This window comes from Macaca nemestrina, chromosome 14 (assembly GCF_043159975.1).
Source record: "Macaca nemestrina isolate mMacNem1 chromosome 14, mMacNem.hap1, whole genome shotgun sequence".
NCBI lineage: Eukaryota > Metazoa > Chordata > Mammalia > Primates > Cercopithecidae > Macaca > Macaca nemestrina.
In genome coordinates this window covers 25916864-25936285 of record NC_092138.1, presented here as the reverse complement: position 1 = coordinate 25936285, position 19422 = coordinate 25916864, and the positions used below count along the sequence as shown (strand labels likewise).

General features: G+C 41.7%; 1 protein-coding gene and 1 long non-coding RNA gene across 2 annotated transcripts; one reads left to right on the top strand and one right to left on the bottom strand.

Moving 5' to 3' along the window:
- Positions 1–1195: 1195 nt before the first annotated feature.
- Positions 1196–14928, bottom strand: C14H9orf57 (chromosome 14 C9orf57 homolog). Its single transcript, XM_071077671.1, has 4 exons — positions 14780–14928; positions 13563–13671; positions 6658–6780; positions 1196–2231 (listed from the first exon to the last, which is right to left on the bottom strand). The coding sequence occupies exons 2-4, from the start codon at positions 13609–13611 to the stop codon at positions 2107–2109; spliced, it is 297 nt and encodes a 98-aa protein (XP_070933772.1). The 5' UTR covers positions 13612–13671; positions 14780–14928; the 3' UTR covers positions 1196–2106.
- Positions 2681–4988, top strand: LOC139358299 (uncharacterized). Its single transcript, XR_011613045.1, has 2 exons — positions 2681–3224; positions 4426–4988. It is a non-coding gene; the product is annotated as an uncharacterized lncRNA (long non-coding RNA).
- Positions 14929–19422: the final 4494 nt, after the last annotated feature.

Sequence of the window (19422 nt, the reverse complement as noted above, 5' to 3'; positions counted from 1 at the left end):
TCTTACACGTCGTTACATTTCTTCCCTGCTATGTAAACCTTTCGTTTTAGTGGGTCAGGGAGATGGGTTTGAGACTGAGCTCTCATCTCCTCAGCTGCAGCACCCTGGTAAAGCCTTCTTCCTTGGCAATACTCGTCTCAGTGATTGGCTTTCTGTGTGTCCAGCAGCAGAACCTGGACCAAACATGGTGTTTTGGTAACAGGTGCACAATGGTCATTTAATCAGGACGTATCTTGGGCTGTGTTCAGCATCAAGTCTTATTTTTAATATAAGAAAACAAGAAAAAGGTCTTACTTGATGTTGAGTCATAAAATGTTAGAATTTGAGGAAATGTAAGAGATGGTGTGATCCAACAATGAGGTGTAGAGAGGCTGGCGGGACTTGCCGAGGTTAGCAGCTATAGTACTTAGTGAACCAAAAAGGTAGCACCTGCTCCCTAGTTCTCCTCTCAATACATCACCTGGATTGTGAATTAGGCTTGGGAAGCACTCTGGAGTTCGTGATGGAGTAAGTGATCTTGTCATTCCCCACCACCGTGATATTGAGTAAATAAGGTAACAAAAAAAAAAAAAGCCCAGCACGGTAGCTCATGCCTGTGACCCCAGCACTTTGGGAGGCCAAGGTGGGTGGATTGCCTGAGCCCAGGAGTTTAAGACCAGCCTGAACAACATGATGAAACCCTATCTCTACAAAAAATGCAAAAATTAGTGGGGGCATGGTTGTGCACACCTGTAGTCCCAGCTACTCGGGAGGCTGAGGTGCGAGGATCACTTGAGCCTTGAGAGCTTGAGGCTGCAGTGAGCTGTGATCGCACCACTACACTCCAGCTTGGGTGACAGAGCAAGACCCAATCTCAAAAAATAAAATAAGATTAAATAAAAAACCTAAGAGAAAGAAAAGTTAAATTTTCGTGAAATTCGCTGATCTAAGGTATCCATTCTTCATCAATGTGGCTATGGCAAAATATGACAGAATAAGGGGAACAGGATTTCAGTCTCAGGATGGAGACTTTTCTTCTCTTAGTCTCAGAGATATGGTCTAAGGAATATAGTTGAAACGGGCCTGAAGGGAAAAAATCTAGCTTTCTTGGACTTAAAACAAAATGCTTGTTTTTGTTCCAAGTTTACAGAGAAGCATTTGTTGAGGGCTCACTATGTGAATGTGGTCCTAAGTCCCGAGAAAAAGACAGACAAGATTTTATTGACATTTATTATTTATTTTTTGAATTTTCAAACTTCTGAAAATACAGAGAAAGAGAGTTTTAAATGAAATTGTAAAATGCAGTACTCTTCCTGCTGCCAAAGTAGGGCATTGTAATAGAAGATGTAATGATCACAAAATGTGAAATGTAGTTCAAAACACGTCCCTACTCCTTTTAAATTCCCTGTGGTTGGGAACTTACTGCTCTGCTGACCTTGAACGGCTTAATCTGCCAAAATTGAATAAGCCAAAGCATTTAGGCATGGTTAGGTGTGGAAAATTCAAAATTTGTATAAACTCTGAGGGAGATGGAAGAAATAAGGGCCAGCCCTACCGTAACCTGCCTCAGCCCTTTCCTGTTTGGGTTCATACTTTCCTCAGAGGCCTGGTTTGCTGATTTATGGCTTATTTTTTTTTTCCTATAGTATATGTTAAATCAGTTTCTTCTATACCATAAACCACCCCAAAGGAGCAAGGCAGTTTGCTTTGGAAACCAAATGAATATTCTCAGGTCACTTGCCGTGTTGTGAAACATTTGTAACCATATTTTGTAGGATTTTATATGAGGAAATAAAAGTAGTTAGAGGTGACCTGTGCGTAGTTTGACTTGGAGAATCATCAACATTTTCACTTCTTTGTAGCCTTGTGGTAGAAAGGTAAATTAAGCAGAAGGAGGAGAGGAGAGAAATGGTGTTGAAAGGGATATTTCTCAGATGAGTTGGAGGTGGTGGGGGAGGCATCGGGAATACTGAAAACCAAAGTCAATTTCAGACCAAAATTCCTTCCATCTACAAGGGTCTGAGGTTTCTGAAGCGGGCTAATTGACAGTAGCCATTATTTTGTGATAGCCAGGTCAGGCTTCGAGACTGATTGATCTGCCAAGCATTTTAGATATGGGCCACTGACTCAGAAATTACACAAAGGACGACGGCAGCAGTGAGTAGATACAAGTTCATGCCGTTTGATAGTTCTCTTGAAGCACTCTGTTATGTTCTTTGTGCAGCCTTTAACTGAATACCATTCAATGCCACCTGACAGAAAGAAAAGAGGTAAGGAAATTTCTTGGGAGGTGCAACCTATGTGGCCTCAGATGCTGCAGATAACTATTAGGTTAAAAAGAATACTAAGCAAAAACTTTAGTTTTATCAAGATACGAATCTAGCATGTCCACCATTAAGAATGGTTCATTTCAGGCCGGGCGCGGTGGCTCAAGCCTGTAATCCCAGCACTTTGGGAGGCCGAGACGGGCGGATCACGAGGTCAGGAGATCGAGACCATCCTGGCTAACACGGTGAAACCCCATCTCTACTAAAAAATACAAAAAACTAGCCGGGCGAGGTGGCAGGCGCCTGTAGTCCCAGCTACTCGGGAGACTGAGGCAGGAGAATGGCGTGAACCCGAGAGGCGGAGCTTGCAGTGAGCTGAGATCCGGCCACTGCACTCCAGCCTGGGTGACAGAGCCAGACTCCGTCTCAAAAAAAAAAAAAAAAAGAATGGTTTATTTCATTATTTTATCTTTAAGAGCTCCAGACTATTGTAGTTGGGTACATTGCATACACAAGCTTTGAAACCGTAAAACAAAAAAGCTCTCAAATTCAGATTATAAAAGCCATGCAATTGCCATTGACTATGTAGAATTTCTGAAGTGCTAGCTGTTTTGAAGCTTCCTGATAATCATCCCTCAGTTTTACCCAGGTCGTTGAGTTTTTCAAAAGGCTGAATGTACAGAAGCATCCTTTAGATGTGTTAAGTGCCTCTCAGAAATGGAGGCGTATGTATAACCTCACTTAATTCCTTCCCCGATTAAAGAAGTAATGCATGTTCACTGTAGAAAATACAAAAAATGCACGCAAGTACAAAATAAGTGACAGTAACATCCTGTAAGTCTACCACCCCAGCTTCAATTGTAGGTAGGAGGACAAAAGGAGCAATTCCCCAAAGCAAAACGTGATGATTGGAAACTTGGACAAAACAGTGGTTTCTCAGCTGGGGATGATTTTGCTCTCCCTTTCCCAGGACATCAGGTAATACCCAGAGACATTGTTATTATCAGAACTGGTAGGGGCGGCAGGGTGGGGTCGCAGGTGCTCTTGGCATCTAGTGGGTAGAAGCTACGATGCTGCTGTGCATCCTACAGTACCACTGCAAAGAATTCACCTGCCCAAAATGTCAATAGTGCAAAAGTTGAGAAACCCTATTGATAAAACTATCAAAAGCATGAAGTTCAGTTGTTTGTTTTGCATCAGTGTAAATGGCAAAATTCCCAAATGAGGAAACTGCTCTTCCCAACATTGTAGTCATTCCAGGCCTTCGACCCATCAAGAACTATTGTTAGGCCGGGCGCGGTGGCTCACGCCTGTAATCCCAGCACTTTGGGAGGCCGAGGCGGGCAGATCACGAGGTCAGGAGATCAAGACCATCCTGGCTAACACGGTGAAACCCCGTCTCTACTAAAAATACAAAAAACTAGCCGGGCGTGGTGGCAGCGCCTGTAGTCCCAGCTACTCGGGAGGCTGAGGCAGGAGAATGGCGTGAACCCGGGAGGCGGAGCTTGCAGTGAGCTGAGATCGCGCCACTGCACTCCAGCCTGGGCGACAGAGCGAGACTCCGTCTCAAAAAAAAAAAAAAAAAAGAACTATTGTTAGTATTTTGTTGAATAAGCTTCCAGGCTCTTTCTTATACATAGAGTATTTTAATCCTAATTCTGGTGTCCGTCTGGCTAGATGACTCTGGCCACATTCAGGAAGAGAAGAGCCAACATCTCATGGGCCCAGGGGGTCTGGATATCTTTCCCATTCCATGAAGAACGGGCTGTGACTAGCAGACAGGAGAACTGACCTTAGAGAGGGGACCTAGACTAGAAAGACTGAACAGAACTCAAGTAACCCTCTTAATACCAAAACACCTTGCGATGTGACCCATGACTCTTATCCTCTCTCCAAACTAACTTTGATCGCCTCTAGTTTTTGTTCTTTCCTTCCAATTCCACAGAAAAATTGTTTTGTGGATTTTTATTCATCGGTGGTATACTGACCGTACTTATTGGCAACTGAATTTTTTCCCACTCAATATGTGTTAGAGATTCCTCCATGTTAACAAAGGGATCTAGTTCATTCTGAGTGTTGCATAGCACTCAAAGGCCTGCATATAACACAGTTTAATGAATAGTTCCCTATAGATGAACATTTAGGTCATTTCTTTCTTTTTCTTTTTTTTTTTTTTCAGATGGCGTTCTCTTTTGTTGCCCAGGCTGGAGTGCAATGGCACCATCTTGGCTCACCGCAACCTCCGCCTCCCGTGTTCAAGCGATTCTCCTGCCTAAGCTCCCCAGGTAGCTGGGATTACAGCCACCACACCTGGCTAATTTTGTATTTTTAGTAGAGATGGGATTTCTCCATGTTGGTCAGACTGGTCTCGAACTCCCCACTTCAGGTGATGTGCCTGCCTCGGCCTCCCAAAGTGCTGGGATTACAGGCATGAGCCACCGCGCCTACACCGTTTAGGTCATTTATATTACTTTACTATTAAACGTAATGCTGCAGTGATAACCTTGATACATGTGTTAAATATAAATATTTTTCTGCAGTAGATACCAAGAAATAGAATTGCTTTATCGAAGGCTGTGTTTATTTAAAATTTTAATGGAAATTCACAAATTGTCTAAAAAGATGCTGAACCAATCTAAGCTGTCATTGAAAATGCATGAGCATTCCCATTTCCCATACTGTCACTAACTCCTGATATAATAAAACTTTCATATCTTTTACCAATCTGATGGGTTAAAAATATTATATTGTTTTCATAATTTGCATTTCCTTGATTTTTACTAACAAGGTTGAGCAGGCTTTTATATTTGTAGGTTACTTATATTTATTCTTATGGGAATTGCCTTCATACTTCCTTTAATAAGGTATTTACTCTTGATTGTTGGGCTTTTTAAAATTGTTTTTGAAGTTTTTTATTCTGGATAAATATTAATTTTTTTCCCTGTTATCTATATTTCTTATATGTTTACCCAGTTATTTCCTTATCTTTTACATTTTGGAATTATCACACATTTTATAAATGTTAAAATCTTCATATATTCAAATGTATTTATTATTTCCTTTACAACTTTGGGGTTTAGGATTTTTTTTTTCTTTTTTTGACAGTGTCTTACTCTGTCACCCAGGCTGGAGTGCAGTGGTTCAATCTTGGCTCACTGTAACCTCTGCCTCCTGGGCTCAAGCAAGTTTCCTGCCTCAGCCTCCATGCTGAGTAACCAGGAAAACAGGTGCGAGCCACCATGCCCGACTAATTTTTTATTTTTTTTTGTAGAGACAAGGCTTCTCCATGTTGCCCAGGTTGGTCTTGAGGTCAAGCAGTCCACCCACCTCTGCCTTCTAAAGTGCTAGGATTATAGGCATGAGTCACTGTGCCCTCCCTCCCTCCCTCCCCGCTCCCTCCCTCCCTCCCCGCTCCCTCCCTCCCTCCCCGCTCCCTCCCTCCCCGCTCCCTCCCTCCCCGCTCCCTCCCTCCCCGCTTCCTCCCCCTCCCCGCTCCCTCCCCCTCCCTCCCTCCCTCCCTCCTTCACTCCCCCCTCCCTTCCTTTCTTCCTTCCTTCCTTCCTCTTTCTCTCTTTCTCTTCCTTCCTTTCTTTCTTTCCCTTTCTTTCTTTCTTTCTTTCTTTCTTTCTTTCTTTCTTTCTTTCTTTCTTTCTTTCTTTCTTTCTTTCTTTCTTTCTTTCTTTCTTTCTTTCTTTCTCTTCCTTCCTTCCTTCCTTCCTTCCTTCCTTCCTTTCTTTCTTTCTTTCTTTCTCTCTCTCTCTCTTTTTTTTTTTTTTTTTCAGGACATAGTCTCACTCCATTGTTCAGGCTAGAGTTCTGTGGCGTGATCACAGCTCACTGTGGCCTCAAAGTCCTGGGCTCAGGTGATCCTCCCACCTAGCCTCTCCGGTAGCTGGGACTGCTACAGGTGTGCGCTACCATTCCTAGCTAACCTCCTTTCTTTCAAACTTAAAATCTTTCCCAGTATTTTCTTCTGATGTTTCATCATTTGGATTTTTATGTTTTAGAGAAGGCCAGCTTCATGGGCATGCAACTGGTGCACAGGGCCCAAGTTTAGAAGGGCTCTGAAAATTGTGTATTACTTTTTTGTGAGGACGTGAGTGGTGTGAATGAGACAGTATGTAGATTATTAGGAATGTGTGCTCTGGAGTCAAAGTACTCACATTTGAATCTTGTCTATAAGACTCATTAGCTGTGTAACCGTGCAAATTACTTAATCGTTCATGTCTGACATTTCTCATCTTTAAAATGGGGATAGTGACAAGATCCATCCAGCTCTTTTCATTGTTTTGTTGGTGTAACGTAGCCCTGGTAAAGACCTTAGTGTAGCATCTGGCATATGAAAGTTTGTTGTGATAAGCATTTTCCCCGTACTTATTTTAATTAAAATTTTTAAAGTGTCAAAACTTACCTTTAATGTGGACCACTTTTTTACAGTACTGAGCAGGTTTTGCCTGGCAGGTTCCCAAGTCTAAAAGACATCCATGGAAGGGGATTGCAAGATTGCATGCTCTGCAAATCACACCTCCAACATCTCCAAGTATAGGGGCAGAAAAATAAGGAGAAAATAGTGATAGATATGAGAGAGAAAAAGAGGAAGGAAGAGAAATCAAAACAATAATGATTTCTGACTTTATATATGTGTGTGTGTGTGTATACATATATATGTATATATATATATATATATATTTTTTTTTTTTTTTTTTTGAGACAGGGTTGTACTCCTGTTACCCAGGCTGGAGTGCAGTAGCGCAATCTCGGCTCACTGCAACCTCCGCTTCCCGGGCTCAAGTGAGTGATCCTCCCACTTCAGCCTCTCAGGTAACTGGGACTACAGGCACACACCCACCGTGTCCAGCTTTTTGTATGTTTAGTGGGGAGACGGGGTTTTGCTATGTTGCCCAGGCTGGTCCCTCTGCTTCAGCCTTCCAAAGTGCTGGGATTACAGGTGTGGGCCATTGTGCCCCAGGAAGTAAGCAATACTTTAAAAATTCTAAAACCTTACGTAAATTATTATTATTATTATTTTTGAGATAGAATTTCACTCTTGTTGCCCAGGCTAGAGAGCAATGGCGTGATCTCGGCTCACTGCAACCTCCACCTCCCGGGTTCAAGCAATTCTCCTGCCTCAACCTCCCGAGTAGCTGGGATTACAGGTGTGTGCCACCACGCCCAGCTAATTTTTTGTATTTTTAGTAGAGACGGGGTTTCACCATATTGGTCAGGCTGGTCTCAAACTCCTACCTCAGGTGATCTACCCGCCTCGGACTCCCAAAGTGCTGGGGTTACAGGTGTGAGCCACCACACCAGGCTAAAATTATTTTTTATTTTGAGAATTTAATGAGGGAAATTTCGAAGCATATACTATATTTATGAATTGGAAGCACCTTGAACTGTAGTAATCAGACAGGAGCCCATGTGGTCTAAACAACTCAGCTGGTTAAAATTCATTCAGTTCCTCAGTGCTTAATTAAATCACACCAAATTTATTTTACCAGAAAATTTAATTTCAGCTACATATTCACTGTTAGGGCTTAATTTCAGTGCCTAAGGTAGCACATTATATGTAGTCAGTTCTTCATGAATATTTATTGCTTCATTAATGTTTACATATTGGTTATCTTCCACACTCAAACTCAGTGGCTCGAAAATGTTATTCATTTTGTTTATGCAGAAATAGCCCAGAGATTCTTGAACTGGTCAATATTGATAAGGTTGGAAGACATTATCTAGAAGATTGTTTTCCAAATGCTACTGTGCATCAGATTTATTTAAGCAGATTAAATAAACACACAGATTCCCAGAGCCCCCCAAAACCTGAATTAGAATCTATGAAAGGTGGGGCTTGATAATTTGTATTTTAGATATGGAGAAATAGCTAAGGGGCTATGATTTAGCTCTCAACATCTAGACCAATGCTTGTGAATCTATGATTCTTCCAATTCAGGGATCTTTCTTTTTTTTAGAGACAGAGTCTCGCTCTTTTGCCCAGGCTAGAGTGCAGTGGTGCGATCTCGTTCGTCTCACTGCAACCTCTGTTCAAGCGATTCTCCTGCCTCAGCCTCCCAAGTAGCTGGGACTACAGGCACCTGCCACCACGCCCAGCTAATTTTTTTGTATTTTAGTAGAAATGGGGTCTCACTGTGTTGCCCAGGCTGGTCTCGAACTCCTGAGCTCAGGCAATCCACCCACCTCAGCCTCCTAAAGTGTTAGGATTACAAGCGTGAGCCATTGCGCCTGGCCTTAGGGATCTTTCTTTCAGAAGCAGGGAGCTTTGGCCAGTGATAGAGAACTGATCACCATTAAAAACAGCTCAGATTGGCCGGGCGCGGTGGCTCAAGCCTGTAATCCCAGCACTTTGGGAGGCCGAGACGGGCGGATCACGAGGTCAGGAGATCGAGACCATCCTGGCTGACACTGTGAAACCCCGTCTCTACTAAAAACTACAAAAAACTAGCCGGGCGAGGTGGCGGGCGCCTGTACTCCCAGCTACTCGGGAGGCTGAGGCAGGAGAATGGCGTGAACCCGGGAGGCGGAGCTTGCAGTGAGCTGAGATCCGGCCACTGCACTCCAGCCTGGGCGACAGAGCGAGACTCCGTCTCAAAAAAAAAAAAAAAAAAAAAAAAACAGCTCAGATTGTTAAAAGATTCTTTTGAAATTGAGCCAGAATTTCTCTGAGTGCTCACAGTTTCCGTCTTCCACTATATAATGGCCACTGCCGTGTCACTCCTGTTCACTGATGGCCCCAAAGAAGGATTTACCAGATGTTTTCTGCAATGTGTCTTATATCTCCCTCTGCCATGTTGGGAGATAGAGGAGAACATTTTTAATAGAAAACAGTCTGGCTGATGAGGCTAATTAACCTTTGTTGATGATTTTCCCCAGGCTCAACCTCATCTAAAGACATTTGGGAAATTTCACATTGGTTCTGCCACTAAGCATGACAGACTTTCCATTCAAAATCAATGATCAATCAACATTTTTTTTTTTTTTTTGAGACGGAGTCTCGCTCTGTCGCCCAGGCTGGAGTGCAGTGGCCGGATCTCAGCTCACTGCAAGCTCCGCCTCCCGGGTTCACGCCATTCTCCTGCCTCAGCCTCCCGAGTAGCTGGGACTACAGGCGCCCGCCACCTCGCCCGGCTAGTTTTCTGTATTTTTTTAGTAGAGACGGGGTTTCACTGTGTTATCTAGGATGGTCTCGATCTCCTGACCTCGTGATCCACCCGTCTCGGCCTCCCAAAGTGCTGGGATTACAGGCTTGAGCCACCGCGCCCAGCCTTTTTTTTTTTGAAACAGAGTTTTGCTCTTGTTGCCCAGGCTGGAGTACAATGGCATGATCTTGGCTCACCGCAACCTGTGCCTCCCGGGTTCAAACAATTCTCCTGCCTCAGCCTCCCGAGTAGCTAGGATTACAGGCATGCACCACCATGCCCAGCTAATTTTGTATTTTTAGTAGAGATGGGGTTTCTCCACGTTGGTCAGGCTGGTCTTGAACTCCCGACCTCAGATCTGATCCACCTGCCTCGGCCTCCCAAAGTGCTGGGATTACAGGCATGAGCCACTGCGCCTGGCCAATCAATAAACATTTTTAAAGAATGGAGCTTATACATAACAAGGACTCTACTAAGCCATTTACATTCATAAGCCCAATTATTTCCCAAAGTATACATTTCAGGTAGGTATTATAGATGTCTGCATTTCACATAAAAGAAAACTTAGGCTTTAATACCTTGGGTAAGTGGGAGAGAGAGTGAAAAATAGTCTGTTGGAATCTAAGTCCCTATTCTCAGCAAGCACACTACCTCCTTGGAGCTCCCTACCTTTTGCATATCCCAAACTTTCTGGTCACCCTCTTCATACTGGAGGTCTTGGCTCTTCTTGGATCAGGATCAATTGCCTGCCTGGAATACTAGGCTTGCTGTTTCTTCAGGTCATCCTGGAGTAAGTTTTCCTCCTGAATTTTTGATCACTCAATCTCAAAACTTGCCCTTAGCTACTCATCACGTTACTCAGACTTTTGGTGCAAGAGGCCCCCTGAGGTGGAGAGCTCATGTGATATCGGATCAGTGTCCTTCTTGCCCAAGGCCCCTGGACTGTTTTCCTTGGTGAGATCTGTTGCAGTTTCTCTCTCCTCCTCTCAGACGGTCTCTCTATCTGATTCCACACCCAACAACCATAGCCTTCTCCTTCCTGAAACCTTGACCCTGACATGCTTCACTATGGCTGAAGATGATGCCTTAACTTCTAGGCCTTTTTGCTGTCATTGTTCAGTTTTCTGTTTACTTACAAATATGTTCCTGGATCCCATTTTCTTTCTTCCAGTCTCTTTTGGTTTGAACATTTACTGTTGATTTTATTAACATATCTACTACATAATATATTCCAATTTGGCAACTAAGTTTAATGCTTCAGGTTAAATGTAAAATGAATTATTTCCTTAAGTGTTTAATTCTGAAGTGTGCTATTCTCTTTATTACTTTATTAGCTGACAAAGATCTATTATATACATAATTATTTAAATGCATACTGTAATTCATATATATGTGTATGTGTGTGTGTATATATATGTTGAGGGGGTGGTGGGGAGGAGATGGAGCCTCACTCTGTTGCCCAGGCTGGACTACAGTGGCGCAATTTCTGCTCTCTGAAACCTCTGCCTCATGGGTTCAAGAGATTCTCCTGTCTCAGCCTCCTGAGTAGCCAGGATTACAGGCGCATGCCACCATTCCTGGCTAATTTTTGTATTTTTTAGTAGAGATGGGGTTTCACCATGTTGGCCAGACTGGTCTTGAACTCCTGACCTCAGGTGATCCACTCCCCTTGGCCCTCCCAAAGTGTTGAGATTACAGACATAAGCCACTGCACCCGGCCTATAATTCATATATACATATATTTAAACTTATAAATCATGATGATGTGATCCTTTAAAATAACCACCCCTCACTTCATGGGCTGTCCTGCAAACCAGGTAAGTACCAACAACAAAATTTCTCTTTATGCTGAATTTTCTTCTTTTGCCCATACCTCTTTCTTGTGTCCAGCAAAATTAATGCAACCCCTGAATTATTTTCTCATGACACTCAAGACACAAGATGTTTTCTTATGATTTTTCATCTATACATATGCTTCCTTCCACATTCTTTATAGGAGAACAGTATGAGGACTTCAAATGCAGCAGAGACCTAAGCTGTACAATTTGAATTTCTTGCTGCCCTCTCTGCAAGGGGTAATCAGAACTCTATGGTGCACTGTATTTAGTAATGAGGGTAGTGTGGGAAGCAGAGGCCAGAGACTTGTGTTCCAGATGTGGTGTGTTTAACTTGCATAGAGTTTTCAAAAATTGTGTTAGTTGTCAACATTTAAAAATCGGGAGAGTTCTCCTAAGAATCTGAGATTCTGGCTTCTCGTGAAGAATCAGGAGATTTGGCAATCTTGGGCTCTGCTTTCTCTGTGGCAGCAAACATCTGCAGCTGCATACCAGCTGCCCTTCCTTAGAAGAGCTTTTCCTCTTGTGTAGCTAGCTGGCTTCCCTCATTTATATTAGGTGGCCAGAAACTTTATGAATGTGAGTTGGTGACCCCAGTATTTGATATCAAGTCTCCAAGTCTCAATACACATGCTCCTCCCCTTATGATGGAGTTACGTCCAGATACACTTGAAAATATATATATATATATATTTTTTTTTTTTTTTGAGACGGAGTCTCTCACTGTCGCTCAGGCTGGAGTGCAGTGATGTGATCTTGGTTCACTGCAAGCTCCGCCTCCCGGGTTCATGCCATTCTCCTGCCTCAGCCTCCCGAGTAGCTGGGACTACAGGTGCCTGCCACAATGCCGTTTTTTTTTTTTCTTTCTTTTTCTTTTTTTTTTTTTGTATTTTTAGTAGAGATGGGGTTTCATTCTGTTAGCCAGGATGGTCTCGATCTCCTGACCTCGTGATCCGCCTGCCTTGGCCTCCCAAAGTGCTGGGATTACAGGCGTGAGCCGCCGTGCCCGGCCTTGAAAATATCTTGTCAAAAATGCATTTAATACACCTAACCTGCCAAATGTCACAGCCCACCTTAAACATGCCACTTAAATTAGTACACACTTGGGCAAAATCATCGAACAAAAAGCCTATTTTATAATAAAGTGTTGAATATCTCATTTAATTTATTGAATACTGTACTGAAAGTGAAAAGCGGGATGATTGTATAGGCACTCGAAGTATGATTTCTATTGAAGGCATATCACTTTTGCACCATCGTAAAGCTGAAAAACTGTAAGTGTGGAACCATCATAAGTCATATTGGAATTGTATTTATTGCTGGGATGCCCTGTAGATTCTTCCTACTGGTGTGGTCTCCAGACAACAGCATCAGCATCACGTGAGAGCTTGTTGGAAATGCAGAAGCTCAGGCCTCACCTCGGACCTACTGCATCAGACTCACTTTAACAAGATCCCAGGTGACTCGTACGCACGTTAAATTTGTAAAGCACTGGTGTAGAAGCCACCTTATCGTCCTCCTTCCTCTGCCACCCTCTCACTCTAAGAGACTGCTCTGTTAACTTCTGGGCGCCATGTAGATCATCTGTGTTCATTACCATCTCACCACCTCATTGAGGGAGAATTCCCATAATGGCGCTTGCACATGTCTGTTACCATTGTGAACATCTACCTAGTTTGAAAGGCCTTAAGAATTCTCTAAAAGGAATTTGAAAACTCCCTGTTATCTCCTTATGTGGTTCCTCTCTCTATGGAGGAATGTGAGAATTGGTGGAAAAAAGCACTTATAAAAGGGAAAGTGCTAGCAGGCCCCTATCTACACTTCTTTTGTTATGATTAATTCACTTACTTTGCCCCGCTTATAAGGGCTTCTGGACCAGTTTGGTTAGTTCTAGCTTAGTGATATTAATAGCAATGTGTGGTCCGCCACCTCTCAGCTCAATTTTCTCACCTATAAAATGAGAAATAACAGCACCTAACTTAAAGAGCATGAGAATTAAATGAATTATTAATAATACTAATGAAATGTTTAGAACAGAACCTGAATATATAAGTGCTCAATAAATGTGAGCTCTTATTATTAATCGAGTGCTTACTCAGGCCATGTTGTAAGCGCCCAGAGATTGAACCCAGAGGTTAGCAGGCAGTCTGTTAGAGTCAGAAGGTGGTTACCAAGAGTACGTTTAGAGGAAAGAGCAAGAGAAGGTGGCTTCTACGGCAGTACTTTTCAGATTCCCTTATTTAAGGTCACTCTCCACTGAGTCATATGGCAATTCTACAATTTCTTAATCATTTTCTTTTCTTTTAACTTATGCTTTCCTAACGACTTACCACCTAAGAGGCAGAATAAGATCACACCAGCAAAGACAATCCTTCTCATTCTGATTTCCAAGGCGAAAAGGAGATGAAAGGAAAGACGCGTCCCACTGTTAAATCTTTTCTGGGGAAGCAATAAAGTTACACATTTATGTTAGCTATTTTAAAAAGGGAAAGGACTGGTTAAGTTTTATTAATTTCATTAAAACAGTATAAATAAGTTTATTTTGTGAAGGAGGAAAAATAAGGTACCTGTCTTTATAAAAAATTCACCATATGGCTGGGCGCAGTGGCTCACACTTGTAATCCCAACCCTTTGGGAGGCCAAGGTGGGTGGATCGCCTGAGGTAGGGGGTTCAAGTCCAGCCGGTCCAACATGGTGAAACCCTGTCTCTACTAAAAATACAAAAATTAGCCAGGTGTGGTGGTGGATGCCTGTAATCCCAGCTACTTGGGAGGTTGAGGCACAAGAATCGCTTGAACCCAGGATGCGAAGGTTGCAGTGAGCTGAGATCAGGCCACTGCGCTCCAGCCTGGGGGACAGAGCGAGACTGTTAGAAAAAAAAAAAAAAAGAAAGTCATAAAACTTCTAGTTCCAGAACATTTTAAGTTATCTTATTACCAAATATCACCTTCTCTCTTCACTTTTTCCTCAGAATTATAATGGTTTTATACAAAAATATGAAGTGAAATAGATGGTGTTTCTAGAATAATATCCTGTTAGAAATCCTTTTAACTATTGGCCAAAAGGTAAATACACATATTCATGCTTCTTTATGAATTATTATTATTATTATTATTATTGAGATGTACTCTCACTCTGTTGCCAGACTGGAGTGCAATGGCATGATCACAGCTCACTGCAACTTTGGCCTCCCAGGTTCAAGCGATTCTCCTGCCTCAGCCTCCCAGTAGCTGGGGATTACAGGAGCGTGCCACAACACCCGGCTTATTTTTGTATTTCTAGTGGAGACGGGGTTTCACCATGTTGGCCAGGATGGTCTTGATCTCCTGACCTTGTGATCTGCCCACTGTGGCCTCCCAAAGTGCTGGGATTACAGGTGTGAGCCACCATGCCTGGCCTATGAATTATTAATAATACTTTCACTGCAAAAGACCATATTTATGAGGGAAAAGCATGTGATAGTTAATGATAGTTAATACTTATTAAAATGAAGGGAAGAAATTGTAAGATTGGGTAAAGTATAATATTTCAGTTATTTATGACCTACCTATCTTTTTCATTAAGGTACTATGGAAATTTTCCTGGGTCTGAACTTCCTTAAAAGGATGAAAACGAGTACGATTTCTGACGTGATGAAGTCTGTTACAACGGAAAGCAACACTCTGATCCACTAGATTCCAAACGGTTTAAACAGTAAAAATTGACTGAGTAAATGCAAATATTTTTTCACTTGAACACTCTGATCTGTTTGGAACTTAATTTCCTTACTCATGAAATTAATATAATAAGACTAAGTTGGTCAGTAGTTAAACTAACTGTAAATTTGGCTAAAGATTCCTATGTTCACTATGCAAAGATTAGGTAATTCAAAAATAGACAGCCTTGTGGGCATACTATCTATTTATTACGTGAAATACTTGGTCTTGATTTTAAAAAAAATACCATATAGTCTTTAAAGCAGAACTTAGTGCATTCAGAAAGCAATTTGAATTTTAAAAAAAGTTTATTTCCAAATTAATATATAGTTCCAAATTAGTATACATTATTTTTGGAAAAAAATGAAAGTATTAAGAATGTTAAAATCCCCTTTGACCATGTTCCCGTCAAACCCAGTGTCTCCTCCAAATGTAAACACATCATCAATGTGTTGGGTATCTTTTTTTTTTTTTTTTTTTAAAGTCATTTCCTAAAGTTTATTCAAGGGCACTTTTTCTTCTGTGCATTTTCATCATAACACTTATAGGATTATGTATAGTAATACTTTCTCTTTTACTTTTGGAAAAATAATATAATACTCTTTTTATTATTCCCCCCTTATATTTCATTCAAAAATATGTTTAAAATCTTCCTATGTCAGTCTTTCAAACTTTCATTATTTTTTATTGCTATATAATATTTTCTGGTATGGATACATCATATTTATCCACTTCCTGGTTGATGAGCACAGACATTCTTTTTTTAAAAATGACGAACAATGCTGTAATGTGTGTATATGGACGTGGGCACATATGCAAATTGTTTCTCTAAGACGGATCCTGAAAATTGGGATTGCTTGTCCCAAGGCCTATCAAATTGCCCCTGAAAGTAGCTATAGAAATTTTGCCATTCACTGGCCGGGCACGGTGGCTCACGCCTGTAATGCCAGCACTTTGGGAGGCCGGGGCAGGCAGATCACGAGCTCAGGAGTTCAAGACCAGCCTGGCTAACACGGTGATACCCCCTCTCTACTAAAAATACAAAAAAATTAGCCGGCGTGTTGACCGGCGCCTGTAATCCCAGCTACTCGGGAGGCTGAGGCAGGAGAATCACTTGAAACCGGAAGGCAGACGTTGCAGTGAGCCGAGATTGCGTCACTGCCCTCCAGCCGGGGAAGCAAGAGCAAAACCCCGTCTCAAAAAAAGAGAAAATTTTCCACCCACCAGCAGAGTGTGAATACTTCCCCCCCATGTCCTCATTAATATTGAATCAAAGATTTGCAAAATAATGGTTATTAATAGCGAAAAGTCTCAATTAACATTATCTTTTGCCTAGCAAGTTGCAGAGATGAAGAAATAGATGCATTATTGACAAAGGGTGTTCTCAAATACTCACTTTTAGTCGAAGGGTGGAGAAATGTAAATGAGTGTGTGTGTGTATGTGTGTGTATTAATACATGTTAGTACCTATACTCAAATATATGTACATACCTACATAATTTATATCACCCCATACCTATAGCTTTGTAGCCTGTTCTTTTTAAAACTTAACTTCATATTTTGAGTACTTATTTTGTCATTAAGTATTTTTCTTTTCTGAGACGGAGTTTCGCTCTTGTTGCCCAGGCTGGAGTGCAATGGTGCGACCTCGGCTCACCACAACCTCTGCCTCCTGGGTTAAAGCGATTCTCCTGCCACCGCGCCCGGCCAAGAACATATTTTTAAAGCTCCTGTAATATTCAACCATATAGAGTTACTATAATTTATTTAATCATCCCCTCATGTTTGGGGATCTTTCATTATAATTTTATTTGTGTTTCAAATTTTCTTTAGGGTCAGTTCATAGAAATGAAATTATCAGAACAAAAACATAAACCCTGCAGTGGCTCACGCCTGTAATCCCAGCACTTTGGGAGGCTGAGGCAGGCGGGTCACCTGAGGTCGGGAGTTCGAGACCAGCCTGACCAACATGGAGAAACCCCATCTTTACTAAAAATAAAAAATTAGCTGGGCGTGGTGGTGCATGCCTGTAATCCCAGCTACTCAGGAGGCTGAGGCAGGAGAACTGCTTGAACCCGGGAGGTAGGGGTTGCGGTGAGCTGAGGTCATGCCATTGCACTACAGCCTGGGCAATGAGAGTGAAACTCCATCTCAAAACAAAACAAAACCCTTTTATATAAGCCTTTTGATACACATTGGAAAATAGTTTTCCAGAAAGATAACAGCAATTTAGAGCTACAGTGTGGCATATTCATCTTCAAATTCATGACTAGACCATAATAACCCCTCAATTAATTCTACTTTTGCTTCCATTCCTTCTTGAGATTTTCCTCTTGTTTAAATGTCTTCATTACAAGTTTTTCTTTGGCTCTAATGTCCCACTATTAAAAATTTATTTTCTTGAATGAAGGTGACATTATCTGATTAGTCGATCAGTAAACATAATTAATGTTCATACAAATATAAAGTCGTAGGTATTAATGAGGATGATATTTTTCATGGTATATATTATCTGTTTTTCCTTTCCTTTAGTGAAAATTGTTTTCCTGACACCTCCTAATTGATATCTGTAGGAAATAGGTTTTGGTAAAAACAAAGAAATCAATATGGAATATGGATCCCTGAAAGTGGCCACTGGTATCTTGGAGTTGTGGGTGGGCATTTTCATCTGAGATGCTCTAGCAAAGCTACCTGGATACAAAATAGTAATACTCAAGTCAATAGCAGTATTTACTGTATGATTCCATTGAATGTATGAAGTTCAAGAAAGGTGACACTTGTGTGTAGTAATTAAAGATGGAGTAGTGGTTATCTCTGAGCAGGAGGACTGACATGAGAAGGGGCATGAGAAAGCCTTCTAGGCTGATGAAAATGTCTTATATTTGATCTGGGAGGTGAGCATATGTGTTTTTGCAAATATAAAGTGTTATTGAGCTGCATGCACATCTTAGATTTGGACATTTTACAGAGTAATACCTTCAGGGGTGTATTTGTTTTCATTTTCCTCCTCTTTAGTGATAAATCAGTGGAAAAATATTGCAAGCATCTCTGTATGAGTTAGGAATTTACTGAATGGTGTTAAGCACAGGAGTGACATTATTTATTTAAAAAAAATTTATTCTCTGTCTGCTATGATCCAGACAGGCTGATTTCTTTCTTTCGTTTCTTTCCTTTCCTTTTCTTTCCTTTTCTTTCTCTTTTTCTTTTTCTTTCTTTCTTTCTTTTTTCTTTCTTTCTTTCTTTCTTTCTTTCTTTTTCTTTCTTTCTTCCTTTCCTTTCCTTTTCTTTCCCTTTCTTTCTTTTCTTTTCTCCTTCCTTCCTTCCCTTCCTCCCTCCCTCCCTTCCTCCTTCCTTCCTTTCTCTCTTTTCTCTCTTTTCTTTCTTTCTTTCTTTCTTTCTTTCTTTCTTTCTTTCTTTCTTTCTTTCTTTCTTTCTCTCTCTCTCTCTCTCTCTCTCTCTCTCTCTCTCTCTCTCTCTTTCTTTCTTAGATGCAGTTTCACTCTTGTTGCCCAGGCTGTAGTGCAGTGGCATGATCTCAGCCCACCGCAACCTCTGCCTCATGGGTTTAAGCGATTCTCCTGCCTCAGCCTCCCAAGTAGCTGGGATTACAGGCATGCGCTACCATGCCTGGCTAATTTTGTATTTTTAATTGAGACAGGGTTTCACTAGGCTGATCTCAAACTCCTGACCTCAAGTGATCTACTCACTTCAGCCTCCTAAAGTGCTGGGATTACAGGCATGAACCGCCGCGCCCAGCCGATTTCATTTTTTTTTTTTTTTTTAAGAAAATAGTCCTGCTAGAAGAGTGAATGTTAGGTTGGCAAAGATGAAAAAGGATGCAGGGAAAAAGGTAGGTGATGCATGAAGGGATGGCAAGGAGGAAACAGGTGAGAGGAATGCTGAGGGCTCATTGTTCAACATCTTAACTCTACTGGTCTGTGTTTGAGGGAAAAACTTAGTCTTAATCTTCTCTACCTCTAGTACTCCACTTAACACCCTTTAAAGGAATGATCTTTTTATATTCTCTCTCATCAGACCGTTAGCTCCCTGAGTGAAGACATGCTATCTTGGTATCTCCAGCTTCCAACCGGGTGCTTTGCACAGAATAGGGGTTTGGTAAATGTTTTCCAAATGAATGGGATATGTTTGATGGGAAGAAGATAAGGTGAAGGAATTCCTGGGTAGTATGGAGATGAGAATCTGTGAGAAGGATAAGTGACACTGGGTGACAAGGACAGATGTGAGGTTGGATGGGGTGCCCTTGGGCTGGTGCGGGCTTTGGTTCCAAGTGGTGTTTAAGACCTGAAGGCATGAGCTGGCTTCAGTTTTTTCTAAAGATTGCTGAATTGTTTTGCTGCCTCTTAAGACGCTTCTCTTTTGGCGGTAGGAAGAAAGAATTAGCTGGTGTCTAGGATGTAACCTTCCCAGTGAAATCCTAGAATCCAAGTCAGTGAGGAGTTCAGAGTCAAATTTAAAGTTGGACAGACTGGGGCAA